Consider the following 11,193-nt stretch of genomic DNA (forward strand, 5'->3'; position numbering starts at 1 on the left):
GAATTTCAAAAAAAAATAATAATAATAATTATCTTTCTCTTAAATATTTATTTTCGGATAAAACAAAAAAAAATAATAAATAAAAGATTTTCACAAAAAAAAGATTTTAAATTCGAAATAATACAGAATAATTTTTTTCCATTTTTCTAAAATTTTTTTTTTCAAAATTTAAAATTCGAAATTCAAAATTTAATTTTCAAAATTCGAAATTCAAAATTCAAAATTCGGATTTGAAATTCAAATTTCAAATCAATTTTTAAAGGAATCAGATCAGGTTGATTAAAATTATTAATTGAAAAATTTGATTTGTAAAAATATTAATTAGGTAGATTCTGGGCATTTTTAGGGTGGTTTTTTTTTCCTATAAATAAAGGCTTGTGAAGAACACAAAGGACACTGAAAAACCTTGCCAAAATATCCATACAAAAAGCTCCAAAAAAGTGTTCTGCGAAAAGGAAAAAAATAATAAACATTTCTGCGAAATCCAATCCCGTGTGGGTGGACTCATTGTCTATCCGTGCGTCCTTGATCCATAGCCGTCGGATCTGCATACCTATTTTGAATCTGGGTTGACCAGGAAGGCCAGCCAATCCGTGCACGAAAAGTGGCACGTCCTTGGTGCACCTCGCCACACTGTATCACGCTCCCAGAAGAAGACGAGATCCAGTGTAGGCGCGCACACCGCGTTCTCCTGCACCTTCGTTCATCCAGCGCCTCGCAGGGTGCCACGTGGACTGGTCCCCTTCACGTCCAGATCCACCAATCACGGGACGAAACGCGTCCCGGTCTTACTACGCCGCACCGCACCTGATCCTTTCTAAGAGAGCTTGGATTCCACGCACGCGTGCCCAGTATTCCATCCGTGAGCCCACCCTATCAGCCAGTCTTCTCACGCCACGTGTCAGGGCTTATCCAGACGTCTGGATCCAGCGCGGGTGTGTGCACGGTGCAACCAGTGCACCCTCTTCCTCCCCCAACTAGACACGGACACGTGTCCAAGTACTGCAATCCTCTCATTTTCGTCCAGTAACGTGACGCCACGCGTCCTGGGCTTTCCAGAGCACTCATATGGGATCCAGGCCTTCCCTGTTTAAAAAACCTTTATTTTCCTGGCATCCAGGTGAGTTTGTACATTTTAATTCATCATTATTTGTCTATTATAAATGTGATATTAAATAAAATAATGGGTAAACTTGTATATAATGAAAGTGCATGCTTTAAATTTAATTTGTCTACAAAATAACAAGTATAACATTAACAAAGAATTTTATTGTGCTAAATAATTTATAATTGTTTTAAATCAATTTGCTATAATCATATTCATTTCTATTTAAACAATGATACTATTCCATATTCACATTTTTTTTAACAAATAAAGAGCAATTATTAGTAAAATCAATCAACTTAGCATGATATGTTACATACCATATAATTAGCCTAACAATTAATCAAGGGGCATGATTGTCTTAATGATTTACCAATTTTTGTGTATGTCCGTCTTTGATGTGAATAACGAAAAAAGTAAAAATTGTGGAATTTTTTTATAAATAAGTGCAGAGTTACTTAATTTTTTTATAAAATAATTATTGTAAATTTTCTTAGACATGATGCGGTGTCGGACATATGGGCTGCACTTCATCTGCTGAACAATCACTATAGCTAATCTACTTATGACTCAAAACAAAAAACTGTATTTTTTATATAAATAATTAATATCTTAGCTAACCCTCAATACAAATGCGGTATCGGACGTATGGGTTGTACTTCACTTGTATCAGTAGGATTGTTAGCCGGGATTTAACCTTTATATTTTCTAAAATCAATCCAACCAACAAACCTTTTTCTACATAAAGAACTACGTAAGCCTTGATTCCCTTAATAGGGATACGTAGGACCAAAGTCAATCTTGTCAGGCACAACTAAAAATAATAATTTTTTCATTTAAGTAATTAATCATTAACTAATTAATTTAATTAATAAAGAGGTGTTCCTTTATTTAATAGTAATAACAACAAATAAAAAATATAATAATCCATGTAGTTTAGTATAGGGTACCACTTAAGGCGGACGGGTGGGGTGCTAATACCTTCCCTACCCTGTAACCGACTTCCGAACCTGGATATCAAAAATCCAAAAGGCCCAAGGTAATCGGGCTAAATAAGATTTTTCTACATTTTTGACATTAAAAAATGTAGTGGCAACTCGAGATGTCGCGCCGGGGCGCGACAAATCTCAATTCCAAAAAAAGAGGAAGCAAGAAAATTAGATTAGCTGGAGAGTGGGCAGAAGACTGTTTTACTGCTTTAGACAACATATTCCCAATTATCATAAATAGAAAATGCAAACACAATCCCCTTTTACTGTTTAATGAGATGCACATCTATCTGTTAATAAAGTTAAAGCCCTCAATAGCTGAAGTCATATCTTTTACGAAGAATATACTACATTTTTTGTTCCTATTTATTTGTCCAATTGCAAAAATACGCATCTTAAGAAATGTATTCATCGTGTTGATTTACATGACATTTTTTTGTGTTTTTTCCTAATATACTATTTCTCTCTTAGTGGTTATTATTTTTTGTCCACTAATTATGTGAATTAAGAAAGTATTAAATAAGGGTAAACATTGAAAATAACAATTAATGTACTCTTGAACTTCAAAATGGGATGGATAAATAGGAATAATTTGTTTCTTCAAAATGGATAAATAAGCAGGAACATGGGTAGTATTTTATTGTGTGATCTAAATTATAATGTTATATAACTATCTTCCACATTTTGTTTGCATAAATTGATAAGATATAAAGTTGATTAAAGAGCATCCAAAAATATCTTGAGCCCTAATAACCGCAAGCATATATATGAAGCAAGAGTTGTTCTTTCCTGTCAAATTCGCTTACTTGCCATGCAAGCAGGCAGACAATGCAAAGACATTGTGTGTTCTACATTATAATGTTATATAACTATCTTCGACTTTTTGTGTACATAGGTTGAGAAGAGATGAAGTTAGAGCATCCCAAAATAACTTGAGCCCTAATAAATGCAAGCATATATAAGAAGCAAGACTTATTCTTCCCTCTAGATTTTACTAACTTGACAAGCAAGCAGTCAGACAATGCAAAGACAAAACCAGCATATAATTACTGAACAAATAAACAGACACAAACGAATAAAAGAAACCAATCTGAATTACTTGCACCATCATACCCTTGGCCACGAATGTTTGAAACATCAAGATTATGTTGAGAAAGAACACCATATATTGCTTTTTTAAGAGTGATAGATGTAGTGTCCTTGACATGCACAATATCAAAAAATCGTTCTTGTATGTAACCATTTTTATCTACAAACCTCAAAACAATAGCCATTTGCTCCCTTTGTGATTCATCACATGATTCATCTATAACTATGCAAAATTTAGAATCCCCAATCTCGTCTCTGATATATCTTCTCACCTTACTAGACATGATATGCATGATTTCCTTCTGAATTATATGAGAGGTATACTCTGAATTAAATGGAGCATTCTCCAACACTACTTTTGCAAGTTCATCATTATATGATGCTAGGAGTTTGATGAGTTCAAGAAAATTACCTCTATTTTTTGATTGTGGCGTTTCATCGTGACCTCTAAAAGCACAAGCTTGAAAAGTGAGCCAGCGGATTGAATCGATAGAGCTCCTAAGACGTAGCCGATTTTGTTTGATTTGATCAGAACTTTGCACATTGAAGATATTGCGAATATGCCCAGATTGGTTCAACAAATCAAAACAAGCTTTTATTGCATTATTGTGAGGCGAGCCACCAAGGTGAATAAGAAATGCACAATTCTTCCCAGCATTGACTTTTTTCCATGCTCTAAATCCTTTTCTAGTAAAGACATCAGATCCAGCCTGTGCGCTTGGTTTATTACTGAATAAATAGCAAGGTAAACAATAAGCAGCATCATTCACTATAGAGTACTCTAACCATGAAGGAAACATTTTGAGCCATGTGGATTGAAATCGTCTTGGATTTTTATCTTTATTTAATGGATAATCTTCAACATCACATTGATATGGTCCCCAATTTAGATAAGCTCTCCGAATTTCATCTCTTTGATTCACTGGATATTCCCAAATTTGAGGTCGTTTTCAACCTGGATATCAAAAATCCAAAAGGCCCAAGGTAATTGGGCTAAAAAAAGATTTTTCTACATTTTTTATAGTAAAAAATGTAGTGGCGACTCGAGAGGTCGCGTAGCCGAAAACCGGGGCGCGACAAATCTCAATTCCAAAAAAAGAGGAAGCAAGAAAATTAGATTAGCTGGAGAGTGGGCAGAAGACTGTTTTACTGCTTTAGACAACATATTCCCAATTATCATAAATAGAAAATGCAAACACAATCCCCTTTTACTGTTTAATGAGATGCACATCTATCTGTTAATAAAGTTAAAGCCCTCAATAGCTGAAGTCATATCTTTTACGAAGAATATACTACATTTTTTGTTCCTATTTATTTGTCCAATTGCAAAAATACGCATCTTAAGAAATGTATTCATCGTGTTGATTTACATGACATTTTTTTGTGTTTTTTCCTAATATACTATTTCTCTCTTAGTGGTTATTATTTTTTGTCCACTAATTATGTGAATTAAGAAAGTATTAAATAAGGGTAAACATTGAAAATAACAATTAATGTACTCTTGAACTTCAAAATGGGATGGATAAATAGGAATAATTTGTTTCTTCAAAATGGATAAATAAGCAGGAACATGGGTAGTATTTTATTGTGTGATCTAAATTATAATGTTATATAACTATCTTCCACATTTTGTTTGCATAAATTGATAAGATATAAAGTTGATTAAAGAGCATCCAAAAATATCTTGAGCCCTAATAACCGCAAGCATATATATGAAGCAAGAGTTGTTCTTTCCTGTCAAATTCGCTTACTTGCCATGCAAGCAGGCAGACAATGCAAAGACATTGTGTGTTCTACATTATAATGTTATATAACTATCTTCGACTTTTTGTGTACATAGGTTGAGAAGAGATGAAGTTAGAGCATCCCAAAATAACTTGAGCCCTAATAAATGCAAGCATATATAAGAAGCAAGACTTATTCTTCCCTCTAGATTTTACTAACTTGACAAGCAAGCAGTCAGACAATGCAAAGACAAAACCAGCATATAATTACTGAACAAATGAACAGACACAAACGAATAAAGAAACCAATCTGAATTACATAAAAGAAACGATTTAATTAAATGATAAAAATGAACCTCCTAAATGTGCCAGAAAATTGCCGCCCTGCTCCACTAAGTGATGCTGCAGAAAACATGAAAGTCCAAAATCCAGCTGAAAAATCATAAAAGGAAATGAGGAAGAAACAAAATAACAAAGTGAAAGATAAAGGAAGGGGTGAGTTGTAGTGTTCATTTATGCACACGAGGGGCAAAAATTAACACCATGCCCTTGTGTTAACTGTGTGAAATGTGAATTATAATACAAAGGCGGCCCAATGCACGAGGCTCACACAACCTTACTATGATTTTAACCCATGACCTTCAGGTCACAAGGCAAACAACCTTACAATTGCGTCGAGATTCACCCTTTGTGTCAATTATAATAGTCTAGATATATGTTATGAAAACCATAGCAAGAACCAATCCATTTCCCACTATGTTGTACTTTCGGTTATACATAGTCGGTCCTACGCCTAGATAAACTGCAAAGGTTGTGTTAATCACTTGACACACAATATAAAATTTTGTCGAATCTTCAATGATATGAAAAAAATAAGCAATAGCAAGAATAAATATAAAAAAATTAACAATCAAAATCAAATTATAATCTTTATAAGTTTTTATAGAATTAGAAGACTAAAAAAGGTGGTTCGGTGCACGAGGATAGATGTACATAACCGAACCCTCACATGCGACAAACTATTTCCAGGATCTGAACTCATGACCACCAGGTCACAACGCAAGCAACCTTACCATTGGGCCAAGGCCAACCCTATATAGCATTAAAAGACTACATTATAAATATTTGTAAATTAGGAGAAAAGTATAGTTCAAAGGCTAAATTACAAAATTCAGAAGTTTTGTTTACCAAAAGTTTATGCAAATTTTCAATATGCAATAAGTAAGTCAGAGTTAGTTAATTTTAGTTTTGAGATAAGAAAAAACTTCAATGCATAGTGGTTGATCGCATTGGAAATGGACTGCCATACTAGGTGAACTTTACTTTACCTACAATTTTGGGGATCCAAATCAGTCACCCTCTAGAGAGTGGTTTTCCTAACCATTACCTCCAGCTCAAGGGTTATTCTCATGGCCATGTATCTCGGAAAATCAATCAAAGACCAAAAAAATGTACAAGCCTGTAAAATACAATGCATCAAAATTCCTCCCGAAATACACGGAATTTAAGCCAAAACAATGATAAGAAGCTAAACATTCGATATATACTGCTGCACACTACGAAAAGACAAGCAAATTCTGTGAAATCCTTTCTCTAAGAACATAATTAGTTACTAGTGAAGTGCATCTTAGTCTTATATTATGGAGAAATTAAAAGACTGACATTAACATTGTTGAGCAACAGCTCCAGGTTGATGTTGAAGGTGGCTAAGGATTGATAAGAAGTGTGATTAAAATATGACCATATTTTACATCAGTGGATAGAATCGGGGAGTGACATAGTTAATTGGTACTGGTACGAGTGTGGGTAAGTGATTCACTTGGATACGCAGTTCCTTTTTTACATTAATACCTTCTTTAGGATGAAAAGAAGAATCTGTTACATGGAACACCATACGACGAATTCGGTACACTAAATGAGAGAGAATTATGTACATTGGGTAGTAAATAAACACAAACAGAGCAGAATTTTTTGCCCGGGACATACTTCGAATAGATTGTAGTCATACTTATTCTGAATCCACCAAAGATAAGCAAATAATAGAATCACTAACCCAAACCAAGATAATAATTTAAATTACCAGTTAAACGTTGTTCTCAGCTCTCACTTCTCTTTGCCACACATTTCATTCCCTTCTTTTGTTAACTTGGCAGGCAAATACAACGTTCTCTCTGTGTTCACTATTCTTTTCTCTTTTTTCCTGGTCTCTTCGTCATAAGAAATAATAACAATAATGGAATGGACTAGTTGAAGAAACCCCTATGCTGTTATGGGCTTCGACTTTCGGTTATGATTTGGACATCAAATATGTTTTCTGTACAAGTTGGACTATGATGCAATTATCGGTCTCACATTTTTTTTTGGTTTTGGACTCAAAATTTTTGAAAAATTAAGTCGCATAGCTGAAAATTGGGGTAAGATATACTCTTATAAGACACAGAAATAAAAAATAAATACTTATTTTAAGCAATTTAATTTTAATAAATAGTATTTAATTCAGGTAATTAGTTAGGGTACCATTTTATTACGGACGGACAAAATATTAAATACATTCTATGATCTATAATAGACTCCTGAACTCATAACTCTAATAGCAAAGACTATTTTATCAAATTTTGGCTTAAATTGATTTTCTACATTTTAACCGCAAAAAGTGTGTTAGCAACTCCCGAAGAAGTGACGTAACCGAAAATTGAGACGTGACAATCACAAAATATCATCTCTTTTTTTTTTCTTCCTTTTCATATTCTCTCAAACACATCACACTTTCACTCATCTACTTCATCAAACCACACACCACATATCCCACAAACCACATAATGTTATCTTCTTTTCCCATCTTTTCTTTTTCATCAATCTACAAACCAAATAACCCCAAACCTCATAACCATCTCAATTCACATGATTCCAAACTTTTTCATTTTTATTTTTCCTGTGAAAGTTCATTTTCATAAGTTATTTTTCACTTACAATTAACTAGTGTCATAATTAAAAAACACTTTCCACACCAATTAGTCAGAAGTGAAAACTTTGAAAATATTCACTTTCGACAACCCATTTTCATAACAAAATATACATTGTGAAAATGTTCGTCTAGGAGATATTACATTCAGAGTTACTTGGGTCTCAGACCAGTGCGTCTAAGTGACAACCTCCAATGATTTTCACTACTTTTACTCTATCAAGATTCAAGAATATATAACCTTTACTTGTCTAATCATTTAAATTTATTCCAAATAATTGCTATACACATTTAATGAGAATGTTAATTCCATTATTATTCCTACATTAAACGCTATGTTTCTTGTAGGAGAAACTTAGTACCATTGGAAATATAAATATTTCTCTCTATCCTCTTTGAAGACAAAGAAGATGAAAATGTTCATGCAACAAAATAATCAGAAACATCTCTAAACAACGCACATATACAATCTTTAGAGTACTAGCCTATGAGGTAATTATCAAACAGAAAGACTTCTACACATCAAGACGTACTCAAATACATATGATCCAACATATTTATTGAACATTTGAACATGGGTCAAGTCATAAGTGATTCTTACATTATATTATTCTAGTGTTGTAAAAAAACGGTCATGGCGGTGCCAGTTTTTGACCCACCGTCATTAGCTATTTGGGAAATCTCGCCAAATGGCTATGTCCACCTTTTGCTTGAAAAGATCGTCGTGACGGTATTATCTCTCGCCAAATACAGTTTATATATATATATATATATAATTCTAATTTTTTATTTTAGTTTACCTTGTTTTAAAAATATTTTTTAATTCCAGTTTACTTTTTTAGTATTTTAATTTCAGTTTACATTTTTTTTATTATTTTTAGTTTACATTTTTTTGAATTTCAGTTTACCTTTTCAAAACATTTTTTCAGAACTACTATTTTTTAAGATTTAGTTTTTTTCTAGAATTATAATTTTTTTATTTCAGTTTGCTTTTTTAGTTTATTTTCAGAACTACTTTTTTTCATAACATTTTTCTTGAGGATATGTTGGTGTGGAGCATGATATTGGGGAAGAGGAGAATATTTAGAAGATTAGATCTTTTACCTTTTATATTTGTGTTTTGCTTTGATTTTGAGTTGTGGATTTTTACAAGACTTGTTATTATTGTTTATTTTACTTTTTAGTATCTATTTTTAATTATCTAGTGATCTTATGAAGTTAGGAGACATTGATACTTAATGATTTTTATTAAACTTTGTGTTATTGTGTGGTTTTTGTTTTATTGTATTATTATTTTTCCTATTATGTTATATTATTTATTTATTTTGTGTCAACCGCTATGATGATGTCCGCTATTTGCCCGCAACACCATGATGACTGAATTTTGGCAGTCGCCATAGGCCGCCATCCGCCATGGACAACACTGTATTCTTCTCGATATCGACTCAAAGGTACTCTTTCCATTAATTGATATTTCTAAACATATACAATTTTGAAGGTTGTTAGAGCATCTATGAGGATGTTGAATATCATCTATAAAAGAAGATTGCTTTTGAATAATCAAGTAGAGACACAAGAGTTACAATAGTCATACATAGTTGCATGGAGCTATATAGATATATTAATTGCATAGAATTTTAAATGTAATATTTTTATATATTTTGATTCTTGCATAGAGGCAAGTTAAGCAAAAAGAAAGGAATTTATTTTATATCTTAGCATATTTTCCTAATTGAGTTTTAGACTCAACTAATCTTAAATATTCATATACTTACCTAGTGAGTTGCAAAAGATTAACTCATAAATATGGAGCGAACCAATTCGACATTCAGTTGAAACTCAACTCGTTATTCAGCTTAGTTGAATTTGAGCTAAAAATTGAGGTTGTTAAATAAACAAGTCGAACTTAAACCAAATATACTTCGAATTACTAGGTTCATGAGTTGAATCGACATATCAAACATAACAAAAAATAGACCTGACACATAACCATATATCCAAGAAAAAATCGAATAATTAGATAAAATGGTACTTACTTCAAATGAGCATAGTCACGGTCGAAATTGACTACTAGCAACCGACGATGAGGCGTGGGTTTGGATAACTATGTGGTTGAGGTCGATGGTGTTGGGATTGAGGTTTAACGATGACAGGGTTGAGGTCCACGTTCGTTGGTGGGACGGCAAAACCTGTGATGGATCCTGGAAAAAATGGAATACAAGACAGTTTTTCAGAGAATGATGATAATAAACAACTAAGGGAAATTTTTTGGGATAAAGAGAGATTAGGGTTTGGGAAAATGAGAATTTGGAGCTAGTATCAATTTTGTTAGAAGAAATTGTATATGGTCTTGGGAAAATTTGAGATAGAAGATGTAAAGTGAGCTAACAATGAGGAGTAATAATGTGTGTAAGTTAAATGAGTGATTTGAGTTCAAATCTCAGTCAACATTTTTTTTTTTTTTTTTTTTAAAGGCCCATGGAACTCAGTCAACATAAATTACTAGCATTTGCCTAAAAATAAGTTAGCTAACAATGATTTAAAGATAAGGAGGAGTTAAGAGTGAAGTTTTGAACCCCACTTACACGAATGATCTTTTCATGTACTAAAAAGTCTAGTATCAGATGAGGTAGTAACATATGACAAAAAACCTTTTGACGGTTATGAATTCATAATAGTTTTAGTAAAACAAAATCTTCTAATATTCTGATATTGGTCTATTTAGAGAGTATGGATATCAGTAGGGTAGAACGGGGGTACTTTCGCGGATACCCAATGATTTTTTTAACTTTAAATATATTATATATTTTGTAATAGTTAATATATATAAAATAATGATTACACGAGTAATAAAATTTATTTGCATATTAAATATATCATTATATTTCAATTACTACAATTCATCATAAAAAATAATAAAACATAATATATAATTATAAAGTAATAATTTTTGTAATATACACGTATTATAGGTATTTTAATATGTACTCGTGGGATGAATATTTTTCCTATCCCTATTAGAGAGGTGTTAAACTCGCACCCCTAAATTGAATAAAAACTTCTTGGTACACCTTGTTTTTTTATTTTATTTATCGGTGGAGCTTTGAGTAACTCACTAGTCATAACATTTCTTATTATGACGGGAGAGAAGATAATATAGGAAATTGAATAACAAAACTAGATATGGCAAAACAACCTCATATGTAGTTACCCTAGAAATACTTGCAATGGAAACCTCCAATAATATCGTATGGATGAGAGCGAGTTTTATGATACTCGCCCTGTGGCATACGAAAATTTATAAATTTAGTTTTTAATTAAATT

General features: G+C 32.5%; 1 protein-coding gene and 1 long non-coding RNA gene across 2 annotated transcripts; both read right to left on the reverse strand.

Annotated features, from left to right (window-relative positions):
* Positions 1-3,193: 3,193 nt before the first annotated feature.
* On the reverse strand, positions 3,194-3,983 carry LOC109340731 (zinc finger MYM-type protein 1-like; the record flags this gene model as incomplete). The annotated part of the gene is made up of 1 exon (XM_019578459.1): positions 3,194-3,983. A coding segment is annotated over exon 1 (790 nt), but the record flags the coding sequence as incomplete, so codon positions are not given.
* A 312-nt stretch (positions 3,984-4,295) lies between these two features.
* On the reverse strand, positions 4,296-6,940 carry LOC109340732. The gene is made up of 3 exons (XR_002106829.1): positions 6,468-6,940; positions 6,236-6,328; positions 4,296-5,339 (listed from the first exon to the last, which is right to left on the reverse strand). It is a non-coding gene; the product is annotated as an uncharacterized LOC109340732 (long non-coding RNA).
* Between the last annotated feature and the right edge of the window lie 4,253 nt (positions 6,941-11,193).

This window comes from Lupinus angustifolius, unplaced genomic scaffold (assembly GCF_001865875.1).
Source record: "Lupinus angustifolius cultivar Tanjil unplaced genomic scaffold, LupAngTanjil_v1.0 Scaffold_237_8, whole genome shotgun sequence".
NCBI lineage: Eukaryota > Viridiplantae > Streptophyta > Magnoliopsida > Fabales > Fabaceae > Lupinus > Lupinus angustifolius.